The sequence below is a fragment of the Anguilla anguilla genome, chromosome 12, assembly GCF_013347855.1.
Source record: "Anguilla anguilla isolate fAngAng1 chromosome 12, fAngAng1.pri, whole genome shotgun sequence".
Taxonomy (NCBI): Eukaryota; Metazoa; Chordata; class Actinopteri; order Anguilliformes; family Anguillidae; genus Anguilla; species Anguilla anguilla.
This window is the reverse complement of record NC_049212.1, coordinates 9,806,179-9,828,141: the sequence shown is the minus strand read 5'-3', so window position 1 is coordinate 9,828,141 and position 21,963 is coordinate 9,806,179. Positions and strand designations below refer to the sequence as shown.

The 21,963-nt window shown below is 46.2% G+C and overlaps 1 protein-coding gene and 1 long non-coding RNA gene across 2 annotated transcripts in view; one reads left to right on the top strand and one right to left on the bottom strand.

Annotated features, from left to right (window-relative positions):
• Positions 1-657: 657 nt before the first annotated feature.
• On the bottom strand, positions 658-13,387 carry LOC118209388. The gene is made up of 2 exons (XR_004761704.1): positions 13,087-13,387; positions 658-974 (listed from the first exon to the last, which is right to left on the bottom strand). It is a non-coding gene; the product is annotated as an uncharacterized LOC118209388 (long non-coding RNA).
• Positions 13,388-13,794: 407 nt separating this feature from the next.
• The window catches only part of nlk2 (nemo-like kinase, type 2), a 44,564-nt gene continuing 36,395 nt past the window's right edge, over positions 13,795-21,963 (top strand). Inside the window, exon 1 of the mRNA XM_035384641.1 lies at positions 13,795-15,580. Within this exon, the coding sequence (XP_035240532.1) occupies positions 15,126-15,580 (455 nt within the window). The 5' untranslated portion in view covers positions 13,795-15,125. The remainder of the gene's footprint in view (positions 15,581-21,963) is intronic.

Below are 21,963 nucleotides of genomic sequence, written 5' to 3'. Positions count from 1 at the left end.
AACTGTTAACACAAATTTAAATGCATTTTGTTTTTTTGGTTTGTTTTTTAAACCCATGTTGTTTGTAGCTGTGTTGGTGCCCACTGACCTTGATCTCAGTTTGAGCTCTCTCTCTCGCTCACTCTCTCTCTCTCTCTTTCACTGTCTCTCTCACTCACTCTCTCTTGCTCGCTCTCTCTCTGTCTCTCTCACTCTCTCTTGGTTTCTGTCGCTCTCTTTCGCTCTCCCTCTCTCTCTAGAGAGGACGGAAGTTTCGTGTGAGCTCTGTTCTTGATCCTAAAAATGTTGTAAGGACAGTGATGGATTTATAGAGGCGGAAACATTTGGTGGAGAAGAAAAGGAATTTGGAGTGTGTTGCTGCTGGGGGGGGGGTTTCTTATTTGACTTTCTGTACTACAGTCTTCTGCTGTGTTCCCAGTCAGCTTCTTTAATGGGGGAGGGGGTAATTAGGGCAAACGTTGAATAACATACTTACCTCGGGGGTCATTGGTGTCCTCACCCAGATTTTTTTCCTCTCCTGTATTGTGGATGACGGGACTGCATTTCAGACTTGCCCTTCTCTTCTCCATAGGGCTTTCATCAGTTTGTCTGCAAGTTAAGAACTGGATTAGAAATACCAGAGATTGTTTATTATATTGTTTCATGTATTTGCATTTATGGTTTTTTTTTTTTGGGGGGGTGGGGGCAGGAGGTCTGGGATGCACCCAAGGGTTGTGTTGGCTGGTCACCGTGGATTGGTTTGAGCTAATGGCCTGCTTTCTGTGAATTACAAAAATAAGGAGTGGGTGAGGGCAGACCTATCCAATAATGAGTCAAACCAGGAAAAAAAAAAAATTGGTCATGAATGATTTATCAATACCAGAAGTGCTGCTTCTGCATCCCATCGTCGGTTGTTGTCGTCTGCAGTCGGGCGTGTCTGGCCTGAAGTGCGTGTCCCGCATTCTTCCTGTCCGCCTTTCTGCTGGCTGTGCCTCCTGGGAAAAACTGCTGACATCACCTTATCCAGAAATGACACATCTACCAGGGGAGCTGAATAACTGTTTAACGGACATCCTGTGCAAACTGCCCCCCGTGCCAGGCTGTCCGCCCCCCCCCCCCCCCCCCGGACCCGTGCCTCGGTAGAGACCTGTCATTAGCGCTGCTGCGGTTCCCGGCACCAAACTTCATTTTCCCCCCCAGTTCAGAGAAATTCTGTCCTTTTGTGTTCGTAATTCCACAAAATGGCTGCTTGCCCACCTTGTCAACTCACGGGGAGAAGGGCGGGCCTCCTGAAGCATGTAACAGGGGAGCTGCTGAGGTTCTGTCAGTCGAACTACGACCGGCCTATGAGAACACTGCTCTGGCTGGCGGAACGCTATGACTGGTCCAGATTTGAGAGATCTTTGGTGTCACAGGGTAGCTCCTCCCACTTGTGAAACCTCACCACCTTCCATTGCTCAAGATGTGCACAGAATACATTGCTTGTTTTCTGAATTGGAAGAGGCCATGGCTGTAGGCATTTACTTTTTCTTTTTTCCACCTTAATTTAGCATTAACATGTGTGAGTGTGGAGTCTTGAGATATATATCTTTCATTTTGTCTGCTTTCACAGATGTCAGCACACTAAGCAATGTTCTGTCTTTTTTTTCTCTTTGTCAAGCATGAAAATGTCCTTTAAAATTCCAAACCAATGTAATAAATTCAAAAGATTCAACTTATTTTTAACAAATTTTGCTTTCTTTTTTTTTCATTAAATTGTTAAAACAGTTACTTACAAATAAGAGCCGGTATCATGTTATTTTTCTTGGTGACTTCTTTGCAGCGACGATGCTGTTCCATTCGGTATTTCTCTTTGGGTGAGCTGTGGTGTCAGACCCAGGCAAAAGTTTAACTGTAACTGCTGAGTACTTTGCCCTGTTGGAGTTTTGATGCCACTGAATGAACAGACAGGAGAATGCCGAACTTTTGCTTATGTTCTTGCCTCTGTGTTATAGACAAAGCCCCCCCACTGCAGTCTGATGCATGTCTCGACTTACAGTCTCAAAGACTCGAGTGCTTCAGGTGGGCATTTAACTAAACTACAAGGACAGGGAATGTGCGAGGCCTGCTTTTTTTGTTACAGCGTGGAAATTGGTGCATTTACAGTATAGAAACCTGGAGCTGCTAACCTCCGCTATAGATCGGTCAGCCGGACAGGCTATGAACCCAGAAGTATCAAAAGCTATTATGTCTTTTCACGCTTCTTTATCATATGTGATACACAGATTCTCTGCGTTTTTGTCACCGATGCCAAAAAAATTAATAAAAAAGTGAGCAATAAATGGAATTGAGGTATACTTTCCATTGATTAAAAATAAATTCATTAATTAAACGTAGCCTTGCACCTTGCCCTCCATAACTGCATTCTGAGGTAGTAGCATAAAGAAAATGACTACCTTCTCGAATTCAATAATGTATTTAATTTTTTAATGCATTTCTCCACACCCTCACAGACATTCGTCAGTAGTACTAATCTAGGTTTAACTCTGTACCTAGCAGCCAGGTGTGTGTCTGCAAACTGTTGCCCCCTTTCAATGTTTCATTATGGAGTTTTAGATATGACAAGAACCACCCTAGCTAGCCCAATTTATTGTATTTATTTTTGCTAGCAGTTATTGGTTATTATGCCATGGCTTATGCTGTATCTTTCAGAAAGCTGTGATGAAAAATTAAATTGGCTTAGACTGTATTGATTTATAACTTTAAAATATATAACTTTATAGACTTAACTTGCTTTGCTAGTAAATTAGGGCCTTTTAACTAAGGGTAGACTAATACAAGTAACCATTCCAAAAAATTCTGAAGGGTTTGTATCCAAGATTCTTCTGTATATTTTACGGGTTTAATGATACTCAAAATCCGCGATTCAATACAACTTTAGATTTTGAGGGCATAATTCAATTTTCAATTTTTTAATTAAAGTTTTTTTTATATACAGACTGCTATGCTATTGCGACAGCAAAGGTCTTCTTTATTCTTTATTTAGCACATTTTTAAAAGCCAAAAAGACAATTTACACATACAAAAATTGAATAAAAATAACATGCAAGGGAAGCCCAAAAAGCACTCAAGGGGCTTGCCAGGAGGAAGTCTCTGAATTAACATTACAGGAGTCACTATCACTCTGAGAACTAGAACTGTAAAGAAAACACTTGGCCTATTTCTCAAAAACAAAAAATAATAGTCATTTTTGCAACTAGATCATGGAAACCGGTAGACAAATCTTAAATTCATATGATTGTCGGCAGGGCAACCAATACCCCAAATCTGGTTGCCCGGGGTCACCCTTTTGGTTGCAGGAACAGGGTTGGTTACCGCTGTTCTAGCATGAAGACAATAAAATAGAAACACAACTTGAAAAAAGAAACTTGCTTATAGCAGTTTATTTGCAAATAATTCATACAAGGCTATTTTTAGACCAAGTGTATATACGTATGGCTAATTTGCAGCTTGCTCTGACTAATGTTGTGCAACACTATTTGAAATGCAGCGTATGTACTCAAAGTGCAGTGATTTAATATGAAAGTCCCTGCACAATGGCTTGGATAATACGCATATTGTTTTCCTAGATTACACGCATGCTGCCTGAGCGTAGTTTTTGGTAAAATATTTCCGGTTACTGAGGTTCCGATTACTGTTACTTTACAGTAGATCTTCTCAGTACATTCCCATTCAACATTACTATTTTACTGTTACCTTCCTACCACTGTCAGAAACCAAGTCAAGGCCCTACTGTGCAGTTATCCAGGGCTTTCTTACCATTTTCAATTTATATACCCTTGACAGTCTTGGGTGGCTGTTTTGGTTTGATGAACAAATCTTATGCACCCGCATGCTGAATGAATTGCTGAAAATGTGGTTCCAATTAGAAAGTTCAGGTTGGGAAGTGGTAGGCCTGTCATGACTGTCAGAATCTACGTGTCACTTCAGTTGTCACTAGAGGGCGCCATTTTGTAAGCAGACAGGGGTCTGCCGCCCTTGGTTTTGGAGAGCCGTCAGCTCAGCTTGTTTGTGTTTTCACTTTAAACTCAGCACCCAGTTCTGACCCGAGTACCCAGGTGAGTCATCTGTGTACTCAACTCCTCTGATTGATTAATTAGGTGCAGAGTAACAACGAAAACCAGTGGAGCCTGTGGCTGTCCAGGAATACAGTTACAGACCCCTGCTCTACAATCATCGGTGAAGACGGCAGGTAAACTAGCGACCTCCATTTTCACTGAGGCAGAACCGTTCGTGTCACACACTGAAACGTAATCTGCAAACATTGCCTGTTTCTTAAATACCACCTTCATTCAAGTGAGCAATGAAATTGGACTTGTAACAAGTGTGTGGGCCTAGGCGTGAATCAGCCCTATAAACTAGCTGGAATAAACTTAAATATTGTACATCCAAGTGCCTACAAGTGAATGAGGAGCACCTGTCTAAAGTGGCCCTTGTCATTGTAAATTTCAGTAGGGCATGTACAGCTCACAGGTTTTTGGTTAAGCAGGTTACTTGGTGTCTCAACCTTTCTAGTAGAAATCCGATGTTATTTCTGTGTGTGCAGGTTGGGATATTGTGCCAGTCCAAGGAGGAAGTGACTCAGAAAGATGATCAATTTGCACCGGTACTGTGGGGGTAGTTTGAGGACAGGAATAGCAAAAAATATTCTATGTGAAGGGCAACACGGGGGTGGGGGAGTTGCGCTGGTTCTGTTGTATTTACGCTGATATACGTGCAGTTAGAGGAGATGCAGCCACAGTGGACCTGTGCATTGGGAAGCGTAAGTATAGTCCAGTCTTGAGGACGTCATTTTAATCCAAATCTCAATGCGTTACTTTAAAAACATTTACTTTAAAAATGTAATAGCCACTCTGGCGAATTGTCATTTGTGCGGGATAATTAGCCCTCAGGATGACTTCCTTCTGTGACGGATTACCGAATCCAAAGAGCGCAGAAGTCGGCCGATGGGGGGGGGGGGGGGGGGGGTTTAAATCCGTTTCTGGGGTGTGAGCTTGGAGTGCGTTGACGCAAACGGAAGGGATGATGTCACAGATTGGCTGCGCTTTCTCGCGGCGGCCGTGCTAAGAGTGCGAGGGACGCGTTGGTCTCGCGAGCGTCGGATTCTGTTTCACGCAACCCAGAGGACCCCGCCCCCCCTATCCCCTCCAGCCCCACCCCCCAGCCATAGCCCTCCCACGCTGCAGGCTCCATTCTTAATTAAATATTTACACCCGGGGGTTCATACTGCGGCTACAGCTCAGCTACCTGCTGACAGCGGGAAAATTAACGGTCACCCCCCCCCACCCCACCCCCCCTTTAACCCTTCTTGTGCCAGGCTGTTCAAAGCCCTGTACTGGGGGAGGAGAAACCGCTGAAAAGCCAATCCCCCTCCCAACGGAAATTGTCCACTTTGAGAAGCAGGGAGACGTTGGAGTCAGACCAGTAATCGATAAGAACCAGCGGCTGTTCGTCTTGCGACTCGGATCTGTCAGATGTACTGGAGCGAGCTTGGCTGCCTGTGTTTGCTCAGTTGGGGGTGGGGGATGGACGGGCGGGGGGGGGGGGTGTTAGGCGCAGGTGGGTTGCGGCAGGGCCTGGCTGTGGATGTTTATCCGGGTGGGAGTGTGGAGAGGGCTCTGCTTTCAGATGTAGCTGCTCTCCATCCTCCGTGGCTGTGATGGATGGCCTGGTAGCAGCCCCTGCTTCTGGGGAGGCCTGTCCTCAAAAGGGAACACTGACCGTGTGACCCAGCAGCTCTGCTGGACCCTGAGGCCACTGGAGTGTGTGTGTGTGAGCGTGTGTACGTGCATCTGAGTGTGCATGCATGCATGTGTGTGTGAAAGAGTGTGTGTGTGTGTGTGTGTATGTGAGTGTGTGTCCATGTGAGAGAGGGAGTGTGTGTGTGTGTGTGTGTGTAACGCTGACAGACAAAAGCCTCATCTTCCCTACATTTATCTCCCTCTGCTTCTCCTCCTCCTCCTGATAACTTTGTCTCCCTCTTTTTTCCATTTTATTAGCATACAGCAGTTATCTAGTGTTGCCAAATAATTCTGGACACAGAAAATACAAGGCCACAGAGAAAATAAAAGACAACCATAATATGATGTAGAATAGTATAATATGGAATAACAAGGAAAATGCATAAATGATCAGGTATAAAATAAAAACAATGTCACTTCTCTCAGAATAAATCATCAGCAAACAATGAAAAAGTATACTGGAAAAGAAGTAACAAATATTTTTAAATGTCTCTAAATATCTCACACGAACACACACACACACACACACACACACATTCCATGCTCTGGGGTAGCCTAATTAGTAATCAGCAAGCTCTGTATTCTTCACCTTCAATCACAGACACACACCGAAATACACACACACACACTCACATTTTACAAATGCTAATCAGATACATTTCTAAAAAAGCAATCAGCATGAACATAGTAAACTAGCTCAAGCTTACAATAAAGCATTCATAAAGGTTATGCCAATCCTAGCTAGGCTCTGAATCATGAATAGCACACACTGTTAGGTTTTTGGTTTTCTCCATAATTTTATATATATATATATAATTTTTTTTTGCCAACTACAATTTTAGTGACATCGTTGAGTGTATTCAGTGTCTTTCATCTGATTGTTGTCAAATTACTCTTTAGAATGTGCTTTTCAAAGCACGAATTTTAAGATGCAATTAAATTCATATTGTATATCAAGGAGACAAAGAACAGGCAGTGTGGGAACAAAAGGGATTACACGGGCTACATTTTTGTTTTGTTGCATTTTTAAAAAAAAAATGGGCTCCAGTCAATGTTTGGAGAGAGAAAAGACAAATGGTTCTCTGCGATTTGTTAGTCAAATGAGTGGCCTATTATTAATAATGTTATGCAAAACTATTCATGGCTGTAATCTGCATTTTGTATGTAAATCCATTGAAGTTTAATTTTTTCAAGGCATTCTGTGCCCCTGTCCTTCACAGGTGTGTGTTTCATTAACTTTGAATCCATGCTCGTTCATACAAATGCATAAAAACCCCCCATGTTTTTGCATAAATAAATACATTGGAGGATTCGTTTTAAGGATTCATTTTGAAACGGAAAATGCATTGGCCATCTGAGCCTAAAGCACAGCCATGAAATGCAGTCTTGAGAGGGACATATACTATCTATGCCCAGCACACTCCACACAGAGTGCAGATTCAGACGCAAGCAATGTAACCGGAAAAGAGTTTCCTGACCGAACTCGCTCCACATACTCCACGCGCTACACTCATACGTCAGACATTTCCAACCCTGAACGCAACAGATGTGATGGTGATAGCACAGACGGAAAGGGATGCTTCAGGCCTTTTGAGATTGACCTTATAACTAAAGGCGCTAACTGCTACTTTCCTGCGTGAGTGCTGGTGAACATAAACCATGGAGGATATACAGGCGCTGGAGACAGCTCCGCTTCCCGGTTCCATGGATTCCTATGGGAGCTGCTCACTGATGGCTGAAGCCAGTTCATGGAGGCCGCCATGTTTGACAGTGGGGCTTTTGGCACCAGATGTGCTTGTGCACCGGGTACCTAGACGTGAAGGGATGAATAGGAATGAAAAAAATCTTTTATCTTCTGTGATGCTCGGAAAAAAAAAAAGAAATTGGTCTCTGGAGTGCAGTGTGAAGAAACTTTTGAATTTCATGGTTTTGCATAGAGTTCAATAGGAATTTTTGCCTTTTAACACCTGAGGATTACTAAACTGCAATACCTCCAATAACCACTGGGGTTTGTGAGTTTTAGGGGGAATGTTAATCCCTGGTCCCCTGGTATAAACCCTGGAAATGTATATTATTTTCTAGTTTTAGGGCATTTTGCAGTTAGAATTTTTGCCTGATTTCATTATAGATTAGAGCAGTTCTGAGTTGCCTGCACCCCTTTCTCTCCCCCTTTCTATTTGGTGCCGATTAACAGGATGGTAGTCCTTTTATGATCTCTCTTATTGGTTGAGCATTTTAAGGCAATTCAGCGAAGACCGAGCTCTTATGCGTTCCTATATAATTCAATGTGAGGTGCTGGCCACGGACCGTATCCGCGCACAGCCATCTGTTATGAGAAACCGGGCCAGATTTTCACGGTCAGATATCCGGTGGTCAGCTGTAGCTGGTTCCCTCTGTTCTCTCCAGGACATAAAGTCCCCACTCGCTTTTATCCCACTCATCTGGTTACTGTAGGTCATAGTGACTGACGCAATTAATAAGAAACTATTTTTAAAAAACAGCCTTGTACGCGGTAATGCGGAGATTCTGTTAAACCGAAAATGTGAATTGGGCTGACGTCACGTCTCATGTCCCCGCTGAAGTGACGCTTTAGACGCGTTTCTAAAAACAGCCCCGGTAACGATCTCCGACTCTCTAAATAGCACGGCCTCGCGGCGAGAGGGAGGGAGGTCGTGAAACGCGGCGGACTCATTGTGTCATAAGGAATGCACCTCCCTGTGCGCGTGCGAGTTGCACAGAGACGACGCGGATACTTTAGGCTCGACAGATACTCAGAACCATATAATTGTAACCATGAAAGTTCTACATTTATGCGGTTTTATCCAAAACATTCAAACGTGCTGAATTTTCTTAGCCTTAAATTCCTTAAGGGACGTAACAAAGTACATTATGAAGTACATTAAGCAGTTATGAAACAGTGTGGATGGAAGGAACGCAGGAGCTAAGTACCTGTACCTGCGTAAAGAATCTGTGGACAGGCTTCTGTAAACAATAAAAATGCCTCACAGCCGACCTGTTCCCCAAGCTGCTGTACTTCATCTTTTCATGTTTAATGCCCTGGCCTGACAAAGGAAAGCACGGCTACATGATGTTCCTGTTCATGTTTCTCAAAAAAAAAAAAAAAAAAAAATCACAGGAAGTGCAGGAAAGGCCATCAGCCTCTTTGAAGATACTTGCTCATTATACCGACTTGTTTTAACACCAGAATGGTTAATATCTTTTATCTTCCAGCATTCTTATTATTATGGCTTTTTGCACTTTTATGGATTCCAACAGTTCACATTTTAAATATTTTTTCTTATCATTATCCAATGCTAAATAACATAAGATTTGCTAAATAACAATAATTATCAACATTGTGATACTCATGATCATCATCGTTGTAATTCACAACTGATTTAGCACCACCCATATAAAAGTGTCCGGAGATGGATTTGAATGCGGGCATCAGTCCTGACACACACACACACACACACACAGCTTCCTGCACTTGAAGAATATATACGCCTGACAGCCACTAAATCAAACAGATATATTATGCAAGTACAAAAACCCTCCATACTTTAAATGGACCATTTGCATGCCACAGCAGGAAGATGAGAGGCACTTAAATGCACCAGGTTCACAGGAAAGCTAAAGCCACCGGGCATGTGCATCCTGCCACAGGAGCCCGTCTGCGTTAAGAGGGCCAAGGCCCATGTTTCCCCCGCTCCACTCTGGACTCAGTACCATCACACGGAGGTCTCTCTGCAGAACTAAGCACTGCACACATACACTGTGTGCTCGCCCACTGATGTAAATCAGGTCATTCTCTTTGATGCCTATGCAAATGTGTTTGTTTGTGTGTGAAGCGTAATTTGAGTCATGTTTTTGCATGCTAAGTGCACTGCTTACATGTACCAGTTCATTTATGCCCTTTTTTTCTGTGCAAACAGCAAACACATTAATTAGGCTGTGTCCTGTTATGTTTTCTGTGCAGTTCTGCTCTGTTTGGTTGTTTTAGATTTATACTATGTTCTATTTTGGACATTTCTCTTCTGCTCTATTTTATTGTATTCCATTACAGTCTGTCATATTCAGTTGTATATTACTGTTATCTTCTTTTCATGATATTCTGTAATTCTTTTCTATTTTGCTTCTTCCATTTTTGTCATTTCTATTCTGTTCTATTTATTTTCTATTCAAATATATTATATTCTTCCAAATTCTGAATATTTCTATTCAGCTTTTTATATTATCTTCCTTTCTATTTATGCTCTATTCTGTCTCATTATTTCCATTTAGATTATCATTTGTTATGTTATTTTCTTGTCTGTTTCTATTTTGAGATTGATTTATATTTGCGCAAGGACTTGTAGGTTGAACACAACATGAGATCCTTGATAAAGATTAACAAAAAAGGCTGTACAGTGAGCTGTACTATATGCTCAAATGTAAAAATTATACAATATTTTTTTTATTTGACCATAACTCCTGCTTTCAATCGAAGTTGAAGTGCAGCTTCATAGCTTTGCTTAAGACGAGGTGTTACGATCAGACGAGGTCATAATGGAGCTTTATGGCTGTGGCCCATTGGCGGGTTTGGCACCAGAATAAGAGAATAAGGACTCTCACATTAAATGTAATGTAATGTCCATTGTAAGGACATCGTACCTGCTCTTAAATACGGCAGTGGCTCTTTGATGTTAATGGGGCCGTTTGTTTTGCATCTGCTGGTTCCTCGGGCTCGTGTTAAGGTCAGTGAAATCGTGAATTCCACCGGGTGCATAAATGTACCGTAGCTCTTCCACAAATAAAGGAAAAACTCATTCAAAATTCACCTTACAGAAGAAGAAATCTGCAGTTTTAGGAGTTCCTTCTAAGCCAAATCAGCAGTGAAAAGGTTAAATCGCTTTATATTATGTTATCATATCACAATTGATACCAGCGCTGTTTTCTGCTATTTTATTGTTAGCGCTTTTTTTTTTTCTCTTAGTGCCTCTAATTAGGTTGCTCAGGGCAGCACTCGTTGTGCTGTAATCTGTAATGATTTTGAACAGCAGTGAAATGGATGGGCCTGTCAGTCTATATCTAAGCAGTTATAGCAGCATCGTCTGATGGGATGGAATTAAATCTGTTCTATACACCGCCTGAGTGGTGCCCAGCGAATACAGCGTTATGTGGTGCTCTTGGCCAGCTGGTGATCAGGTGCTACTTGATCGCTGGTCTCTAATTAATTGCTGATCCCTTTTTTTTTTTTAATGAATTACCATCAGGTGGAAAAGGGGGTCGGCAATCTGCTAAACATCGTCTGATTTAAACAGATGCGGCACAAATATGCATCTTAATTTATGCAGTCACTACAGAACTGAAATTTCCTTCGCAGGATAGGTATAATGGTAATTTAATGATTATGACGAGACATTACTTTGCAGAGGTGTAGTGTGATTTCAGCCTCAGGGGTATTTAAAATTGAAAGCTATTTCTGGGGCACATAAACTGACACAAAGGGGGATAGTCTCATCTTTGAGGAGGTGGGGTGGGGTGGATGAATCCCACCTGTCAGACCTGAGGCACCGAACGTGTGCTCTTTATTACATTTTAATATGCCGTATAAATAATGCATTCAACCTAAAATTATCAGCCTGGCTGTGAACTACACAGAATTTCAGGTGCTTCGGAACCAATATTTTCTAACTTTAATTTCTATAATTATAAGGATGGTTATTTGTAAAGGTGAAAGATGCTGCTCCTTTGAGAACGCTGCACGTCAGTCGTTCTTTGTTTTTAGTTGGTGGGGGGGCTTTTAGCCGGCACGAATATGGAGCAAGTCTCAGTAATCCACAGAAAGTAGGCCTGTACTTAAGGAGGGCAACGTTTTTATTTTTAGCACAAGCTGGGGATTCATTATTCCTTCTTAATTTGTGCCAAAATTTAATTAGAAACATAATTTATTTTGGCAGATTCTTTTTTTTTTTTTTTGCTAGTGTTACGGCCTGCCTAACACCCTTGAAATACTTTTAGACCATACTTATCCTGATTCTGCTTAATAACACTCCTTGGCACAGATATTGCACTGCGCTCTCTGTTAGAGAATTAAAGACATGCTTCCAAGAGGAGTTAACCTTTTAAAAAAAGACATTTTGAGTAGAGGGTGACTTTCACTATACAGATTGATTTTTTGTGCAGAACCTGTTACAAGAGCGCTTTTTTCACATTGGCTCACTGTAGATGGAGAGCTTCTCCATCTGAGTAGGAAATGTGCACGTATGAGCAAAATTTGTGATGTCACAAATATGTCAAACCTATCATGGTCCACTCTGGGAAGATATGCAAATTACAGGAGAGTGGATGTGGTTAACTAAAACCTTAGTGCATGGAAGGCTGACTAGTTAGTGACGTTGTTGGGACAGTTGGTGTGTTGAACACTGCAGACGAGGCAGTTTTATGATGCAGTTCCTAGGGAGGAACTTTGTTCCACTCTTTACCAAAGGAGCCTGTTCTAAAACAAAAAATTGGCGGAATTTGTTTATAAAAATCACGTGGATGCACCTGACAGCACAGAGGGAACCTGTGTTTGTAGCGCACATTTTACATGTGACTGCTTCCAGAACCTCATGCAGAAGCTGATGGGTTTCGCGAAGAAATTGATTTCTAATTCAGATACCATGCCATACTGTACATCTCAGGGCCACATCAGTGACTCAGCAATGGACTTTCAGCCAGTCAAGTAAAATGCGGACAGCCAGCTGGGGTTGCATTTGTGTGGAATGTGTGATTGCTGTCGGTGTGTCCATGGTGCCGAAAACTGCTGACGTGGTGAAGTCCACCTGGCTGGTGATTAATTATTCCCAAAGGTTAACAAGCACCCAGCAATCCCACCCCATTTTGCTTGGGACACACAAAAATTAAATTCCATTCCACCATATTATATTCCTTTACATTCTGGTAATTTCCATTCTATTCTTCTCTATTTTTTAAATTAATTAATTAATTTAAATATTTTCCCCAGTGTCAAGCTGCTTTCATTTTCCTGCAGTAATTTGTATTTGAAGATCATTCAAATTGAGGCATCTTGTGAAAAGTACAAAATTATTATAAATAATAATATAATTACGTTTTCAGGAGGGGTACACATTTCAACAAGTATAAATTTTGTTTAAATAATTTTATGGGTGATGCACATGCATAGATTTTTATGGTTACTTAAAATTACTTGTTTAAAAACAAATAGATATGATTTTGTACTGAAACGAACAAATATAATTGCATCGGTAGCAACATGACAAGTTTTTTAAAAATATATTTTTGTTTTACATTTTTAAACACACACACACAAACTTGGTACCTTGGACCTGATACTCCTTTAGCTGGCGCCTTAACATTGCAGAAAACACCAGGGGGCGTAGACACCCCCACCTTAGGTCCGTGACGACTGACTTAAAGACTCGTGCGGGGCGGATCCACTGATCTCTCTATTATCAGATCAATGCGCGCGGGTCACGCCTCTGACACTTGCCAGCTCTCTTTTCTGCACGTCGTAATTAAAGAGCTGTATTGACGATATGATTGCGCTGTGGTGAAAATATGTGCACTATTTAAACGTAGATATACTGTACGTAAGTTACTTCCAAAATCAGCCATGCTGTAATATTTTATGCCAAAAGACAGCGCTTAGCGGCCAGTCACCTTGTCATAACCCTAGCCCTTCACGGTGCGACGTCAGTACTCATTGGTTAGTTGTTAATGACAATCATTTCAGACAGACAGGGATCACTCCCCCTTTGGCATATACGGATTGGTTTAGTCTTTTGCGAAACCACTGTAGGCAACTGGGCTTCATTGGTGCCATTTTGGATCGAAATGTCCATGCATATGAATGCAGGGCTTTCGGATCTTTAAAACCGTAATGGCGGTAGTTTCGTGTGGTATAAGCCTTAGATCTTTTGGGAAGGACCTTGTTCCAGGCTCTATTTTGATTGGCTTGGCCACTTCAATTGCGTCAATGTCTCTATTCTGATTAGCGTAAAAACCTTCCATCACAAGAGGAAAGGGCGGGTACCCATGGGTCTTAGGCTGCGCGTGTCCCTTCCTAGGTGCAGGCAGCACCATCCGGATGAAGGGAGTCGACTCTGTCGCCGCTTGTTTTGTTATTGCAAAGGAGCCGGCCGGGGAGTTTTATTTTAATTTCTTTTAAGTGATCTGTGTTGTGTTGAACGACACATCGACGTGCACGCGGTGGACCAAATGGGGAAAATAAGTTGACTGATCGCTCCTAGGAGAGTTTGTTTTCCACGCTCCCGAAGAGAAAGATTGCTAGTTTTGATAAAAATTCGCTAGGGCTTCTGGAAATAAGCGATGCAGGAACGTGGTCATTTCTAAAGCAAGGAAACGAGCGACCTAAATTTCAACCAACCTCGGGCTGGTGGAGCTGTGGTGGCGATAATAACAACGACAACAACCACTACGAGAGGAACATCATCTTCATCCTCGCGCATTCGGGTTGTGTGGCCCAAACAGTTGCGGTGCTTCATCTTCGTATTTACTCCAAGCGAAACATTTTCACTTTCAGCGTCGCTAGAAGGCTGAAAATAAGCACCCAGCTGGCCAGGCTACTGTATGAGCCGAAAACGACCAATACCATCGGAACTTCTACAAACTGAATGCTGCACGGGTCGGGTCGAGGCAGCGACGATGCTGGATTTCACAAAATCGCAACCATGAGGAAATTTAAAAGATGAATACCTCGTTTCCTATGTGATATATTTACCTTTGGTTATAAAAGAAAAGTGGGGAATTCTCCGACTTTTCGCGAGTGGAGAGGGGATCACCACCTGCAACATGAGGGAGGCGTAGGGCCGCTGAGTGTTTATTTATTGTGGGGGGAGCGGGGTTTGATGTCGCAACCACATTATTTTAATTTTCTTTTAAGTCAGTGCGAATCTTACATTTGCGTTATTGCGCTTGCGACAACGGCGTTTGAACTAGGCCTACGATATCAAACGGGAGGAAACTGGTGTCAGCCACAAGAAGTAGGTCAGATCTTTTAAATGATACCACCGGAGTATCAGTGAGAGTAAGCGGTACTCTCCTGTAGTTATGGCAGTCGGTGTCTTTATTTGATTTATTTTCCACAATTTTTTTTATTTTTTATTTATTTTTTTGTTTAGCCTACTGGAGTGTCAGGTTTGCCGTAGCCCGATGACCGTTTGGCAGCCACCTGCCCAACCCATAGGACCCTCATCCATCTCTTTTTCACTCTTTTTTAGATCTTGGGAGGAGTTGCCTTTTTTAACGAATATATAGGCTATAGTCTATATATAGGCTATTGTTCGTCTTCCTGGTTTTCTTCTATAGTTCTTTATTTTGCTAACTGTTGTGGAGTTAATGGCTCTGTGCGAAACTACGGCCACCAACGCCGCAAAAATGATGGCTGCGTACAACGGGGGCGCTTCAACGGTGGCGGCACATCATCCGCACCACCATCACCAGTTAGCACATCTCCCGCCTCCTCACCTCCATCACCACCATCACCCAGGCCAACACCACCTGCAGCACCCCGGCTCGGCCGCCGCCGTCCACCCGGTCCAGCAGCACGCGTCCACGGCCGCAGCTGCCGCCGCCGCCGCCGCTGCGGCGGTAATGCTGAACCCGAGCCAGCAGCAGCCGTACTTCCCCTCGCCGGCACCCGGACAAGCCCCCGGGCCCGCGGCCGCTGCAGCGCCGGCCCAAGTTCAAGCAGCGGCGGTCAAAGCCCACCACCAACACTCGCATCACTTACAGCAACAGCTGGACATCGAGCCCGACAGACCCATCGGATACGGGGCATTCGGAGTGGTCTGGTAAGCGGCTGTTTACGATTGCTGTCTCGCTCACTTCTGATGAAGTAGCCAGCTGTAGCTCACTTTCCTCGGTTGGATGCCTGTGTGCTGTTATGGTACAACCTGCCTGTGCGGTGTGTGTGCGTGTGTGTGTGTGGAGTGGTGGTTTGTTGTTCTGTCTATGCGTATATGTTCAGTTGGGAGGTGTCCTACCAGATCTATTGATGACATCTTTATTAGATATTTACGTACTGCATAAGTTGGACCACGCGGGATTTCAGTCTAAAACGCCAGCGTGGTTCCCGGTACCGTGTTATATAATTACCCCAAGCGCGCGCTCAGTTTGGTGTCAAAGTGCGCGGAGGGATTGAACTTGTACAGAGTGCAGCGTTGTCAACTCTCCCGAGGCAAATAAGCGGCCTCACCTGGAAAAAAAACACGCCCGGAATAAGCCCACCGCTATTATAGCCGCACGTGATTCAGGCGCAGCTCGAGCCTTTTTGCCGCCCTAGGTGTGATTGGATGCCGGGGGTGTGCGAGCCATTGCGGACCGGGGGATGTATGGGAAGGGGTGGGGGGATTGGGCGCGACTGTGGACTGGCCGCCGGTGTCATTACGAGGAACGAGGTCGCTTATTAGTTTTCAAACAAGCAACCGAAATGTTAAACTCGGCTCTAGAAACTGCAACCGAAGACTTTCAATCGGCCACGGTAAAAAAAAAAAAAAACAGGCTCAGAGTTCCGTACAATAACAGTTCTTGGCAGCAGGGACGGAGTACGTGCTGTGCTGTGCTGTGCAAAGGGTTACTTTAGGGTGACATGCTCGTGTCAAAGGGTGGCACAAAATCAATGGCACTTTTTTGGCTCCTGTGGGTGAATGGTTTTGCGTGGAATGGGGAGAGTAAAAAAAAAAAAAGTTGCTTTTTGTCTTGTTAATGTGTTCAGCTAAGTTGAAACTCACCGTCTGCCAATTTATCTTGTGCCTTTGCCCCACTGGTGTGTTTTTTTTTGCTTGTTTGTCTGGCCTTCCCTGTCTCTGTGATCTTTCACTTTCCTTGAACCTGTCTGATCGTCCCAAGGCCTGGGTTTACATCGGGGGTCCACAGACCCCTGGGGAGGGGGGGGGGGGTGCCTGAAGGTACTCTAGGGGGTCCCTACTCAGACTTAAAATGCAATTACTTCATATAAATTTAGGAAAATATTTTAAAACGTGTAACCATTTTTTAAAAATTCATCCCGTTTTAACGTATGGCGGGGGTCCCCTTGATGCCTTTGAGCCTGGGTGGGGGGGTCCCTGGATCAGGAAGTTAAAAGCGCCTGTCCTAAGGAGCTTTACTGTGACTTCCTGTGACATTTTAGCAGGGCCCCGAGACAGATTATGAATTGATTGAGGCTGAGCTTTCAGCAAATGGATGCTACGACTGGTGCACCTTTCAAAGGCAACGTCTCTATGCTTAACCTGTAAGGTCTTTGATTAGCTATATAGCCTTTGCTTTTCCATTTACCTTGAGTTCTGCCTCTGCGGTGCGCTTGCTTTGGGAAGGTAAGGTGTTTTAGTGTGTGACGTGCTGTGCCTCAGGCCAGCGGCTGACCCTGGAGTTTTCAGTGCGGCGGGGGGGGTCACGGGTTTAATCCCCGCAGCGGTCCGCTCGCCCCTCTTTCCGGCGGGCCACCTGCTTTCGGCGCACGTGACGGAGGGGAGCGAACCCCCCCGCCCCCGCCCCCACCCGCCCCGGTCACACGCCTGACTCCGTGGCAGATTGGTCGTCAGAACCTAAAACAGTATTTCCCTTCAGAGACCCACCCTGCAGGACGTTGAGTGCCCCGCTCCTGTACGTGCGCCAGGCTCCCAACGCGCGCGCGGTTCTCGGGCCTCGCTGCGGCGGGCGGTTTCCGTGGCGACCTGAGCGTCGCGCGCCGAGGAGGCTCGCGGCCTCGGCCTGCAGGAAGCGAGACGGCCGCTCCGCGCCTCGCTCGGCCCGCTCCTCCCGCGTACCAGGAAGTCCGTTTCGCTTCTGGAAAAAAACGCCTCCCGAGATTACGCGGTGTTATTGGCAAACCCGACGGTACGTGCGTGTGTGTCGGCGGGCATTGCCGAACAGGAAGCGGAGGGTAATTACACGCGCTCGCCTGCCAGGTCGTTGAACCGGAACGCATACGGGCTGCGGGAACGGATAAAACTTTCCTCACAGCTCAGCGGCAGAACAGCCGGCTGTACGTGAACCGCAGTAGCCTGTTAGCGTTTTGATTCATACCTGCGCTGTCGCTTTTTACACATACTATAATTAGAATCCTTCCAGTGACTGGTTTACTGAATCCTTCCAGTGACTGGTACCTTACTGAACCCGTGTTTAGCAGTTGTCTACGACCATGAAATGCACTTTTTTTGTACGTCACTTTGGATAAAAGCGTCTGCCAAATGAATGTAATGGTTTTGTCATTTGTATGTGCATAGCAGTTTGGCTAATGCCTTTGCTCCGAATGGGAGAATGATATTCAGGCTGTTTAAAACGCACTTCAGTTTAGTTCCCCCACCCCAGCACAGTCGCCCTGTAAACGTCCCGCTCTACTCGCAGCACAGTGACCCTTTGCTTAGGCATTCCTGCTCGCTCGATCGTGTTTTCTCTCTCAGTGCTTTTGCATAAAATGTTTATTTTTTGTTAGTCCGCCCCCCCCCCCCCCCCCCCCCCACACACACTTTTTCAAGGACTGGCCCTTTAAAACCGGAGCCAGAGTTACAATACGGGACCGTGACTGGCGTCAGGTGCTCCTTTTGGTTACGGACGTGCCGCTATTTGAATTATTGGCGGACCGTGATATCTGGGAAGCACTGGGTGTACAGTTTTATACTTCTGAAAAATTGCCTGTGTCGCCTGTTTTTGGAACGCGTCGTGACTAGGGGTAAGAACTCTGAGGGGCGTGGTCTCTCTTCTCCCAGTGATGTGGGGCCCTGGTCACGTCTGTCACTTTCCCCCCCCCCCCCCCAACCACCCCCCCCCCCGGTAGTACGGGCAGGCGCTCTCCGTAGCGCTAGTTTCCGCCTGACCTTTCCTCTGGATGGCTTCCTGTCGCTCTCTCTCTGTGTGCCTGTAATGGACGCCGCTGCCCACCGCCGTGTTCTCGTCCCCGTTTGACGGCAGCGAGGGCGAGATCGCTTCCTCTCAGGCCGTGTCCCTTCGTCGCCCGCCGTGGAGGGGCCCGTATCCATGGGAACCGCTCCGGGTCGCCCTGTGGTTTTGCATGGCGGGGGATTATGGGAGACGGCGCGGTTTCCTGCGCGGTCTCGGTCGTCGGTCTTGACGGACGGGTTTGTTGCTCCGTGTCTCAGACGTGTTTTTGCCAGGACTCTGTGGAATAGCAGAGGCCGCCGCCCGGCCGCACTGCAGGTGTTTGGGGATGGAGCGTGTTCGGTGTTGGGGTGGGGCGGGCGTTCAGATTTGAGGTCGAGTCTGCAGGTCGATTTGAGCCTGGTAGACCGCCTGCTCCAATTTGACCAGAGGGGTCGCTGTTGTGCAAAGATGCGGACAGTTCCTTTTTAAATGAATCCCTCATCGGGAGATACCATGGCCAGATACAGTGCGCCGTGCAGGGCCGCCGGTCGTAGGTGGGACTGAATGGTACGGTCCGATCACAGTGGCAAACCCATGGGGCGTGTGACCGAGTAGCGGTGCTTTTACGGCGCAAGCCACTCAGCAGCTTTATGTAGTTTGATTTATAAATGCAGAACTGCGTGGAAATGCAGGAACCGCAATTCTGAACGATTCCTTTTTAAAGCCTGTGGCATATGAAAGAGGCACTGTCCTGCGACGCTGAAATTAAACTGAGGAAATTGTGTGTCTTCCTGTCAGTCACCTTTGTGCTGATTATGAAGGAAATGCTCTTTATGTGTTTCAAGTCCAAGACTGCGTGCGCGTGTGTGTGAGTGCGATAGTGAGAGGGACACAGTGCGTTTTCTTTGTGCCTGATTCGGCGAATGAGCGGGCTTCCTGGACTTAGAGTGCGTTTGTCCGGCTGAGCACGAACGGCAGCGCCAGAATAGTGCACTGGACCCAAATTCTTGCTTATCAGTGATTTACCGTGGTATCTATTTGGTATCGATATAAAATTGGCTGAATTGGTGAATGGGATTCTCTCTCTCTCTGCCTGTGTGTGTGTACATTGATATAATACCCCATTAGTCATGCACCTTCCATGAAATCCCCCCCCCCCCCCCCCCGTCTCTGTGCGTCACGGAACTTCTTGCCAGTGTGAGCTGTCTGAGGAATTGTGGGAATGTGGGTGTGTAGGTGAGTGGGGCAGCTGCATGGGCAGGGGGCTGTAGGGTCCAGGCTGTGGGGGTTTTAAACGCAGCCCCTCTGACACTGGGGTAGGGGGCTGTAGGGGCCAGGCTCTGGTGGTTTTGAACGCAGCCCCTCTGACGCTAATCTCTTTCCTGGGCTGTCCTCACATCCTCCCTTACTCATCGGCCTTTTCTTCCTCCTCCTCTTTTTTCCTGCCTTTCCTCCTTTCCTGCTCTTTCTCTCTTCCGCTCCTCCTCCTCCTGGTCCACCTGGAGCGCTTGTCCCGCTCTCCGCCTGGAGGAAGAACAGGCTGCAGTCCTCCAGTGGTGGAAGCGCTGTGGGTGTGCCGCTGTGTACTTAGGTTGTGGGCTGGGGCGGGGGGGCGGGGGGGCAGGAGGGGGGGGGGGGGGGGGGTTTCCTCTGGATATCCGTAACGCGGGCATCATGCAAAACCCGTGCAACGCGACACGCAAAACCGCCTCGTCCGCCCCCGTGGAAGATCCTCCTGTAAATGTTTATTCTGGAGAAGTAACCGCAGCCCTGTTTGTGTGCGGCTGAAAGCTGCAGGCAGAGAGCCTCGGGTCGAGGCTCCGCGTTCGGTCGATAGCGTGCGTGTGGTGTTATTGAGTTTACGGCGGCGCGCGCGCGCGGGTGGGGGGGTTTGTGGGAATTATGCGCTTCGTATCGACTCGCGCCGACGCGGAGACGTAGCTGCTGACGTAGCCGCGGTGTGGAGCTTGAGGAGAGAGGACTGCTCCAGGCTGTGGGATCTGGGCGGGGACTGGGATCAGCACTTTCACCGCCCCAGGACTGCGGGGTGTGGAGGGCTGGGCGCGGCGGGCTGATCCCAGATCAGGTGTGGAGGCGGCCGGTGCGTCTGACCGGACGGAGAGCCGGGGGTCTAGAGGGGGAGACCCTAGGCCATTGAAATAGATGGATAATTTTGGTCGATTTGCTAAATGTGTGTGAGATCCTTAGCAGGGAACACACCTGTTTCAACTGCCCCGTTTCTGTGTCGACCAGGCAATTTGTGTTTTCTTCTGCTGAGATGATGTCACATCACTCCAGTCAGGAACCAAAGTAGTTTTCAGGACGTTTTTAGTTTAAGGATGAACTTCCGCTTGTCGGAAGTGTACCTCTACAGTGGGAAGCACAGCATCTTTTGTGTGAAAGGAAGGAAAAGATTATTTAAAGTTATTAATAAGGAGTTATTAATAAAATAGTTGGGTCTGTGTACCATTTTTTTTTTAAATGAAAGGATAACCTTGAACTCGATTTTGAAGCTCAGTCCTCAGTCCCTCAGTGTTAAGCTTGTTCTCGGACAGACTGTCTGAGGGGTCCCAGTAGAGCTGAGGGGGTGGATATAACACATCAGTCCCCAATGGGCAAGCGTTGCATCAGTCTAGTAATTGTCTTTTTGTGTGTTACAGAACACTCTCACTCTCACTCTCTCTCACTCCACTTCAGTAAAACCTTCTCTGATCCCAGAGTGAGAACTTGATTTATTATTTATTTTTTACCTGCTTGAATGATGTAAAGGGGGGAGGCTTGAAGTCATACCACCTGTGACACAGAGCGAGGTCCCCCCCCCCTCCTCCCCCCCCCGGTGGGCCGGGAGCTGGTCGGGGGTCAGTCTCCTGCTTTTGAGGCAGTTTGGTTTCTCATTTTTAATGGCCAGCCTGCTGACTGTGCTCTGAAGCGTGCTCTGCTGGTGCTGACAGTCTGGGATTCGTGTGTGAGAGAGAGGGGGATTTACACCTGCCTCTGCCCAATGGGGTGCCACCGGGGGGGGGGTCACAGGTGCCATTCCCAACCTGGGGCACTTCCGTGTCGCCGCTGAAGTGCTTTACCTCTCTGTCAGTTGGTGGATGGTTGTGTCTGCACCTTAAGCCGAAGTTATAGGCAGAACGGGCGAACGACGCAGATGGGTTGGCTGCAGATTTCAGCTTGGGGACAGCATGGCCGGCTTCATCAGCAACGGGGGGCTGGACCTAGAGCTGGCCGAGTGCCTTTCGCTCGTTTACGTGTGCCTGTGTGTCAAAGTAAGCTGTGGGAGGTGGCGTGGGTGCTAAGCTAAAAACATACTGTTGTGTAGTGATGTTATTAACGCTGGCGGTGTGTGATG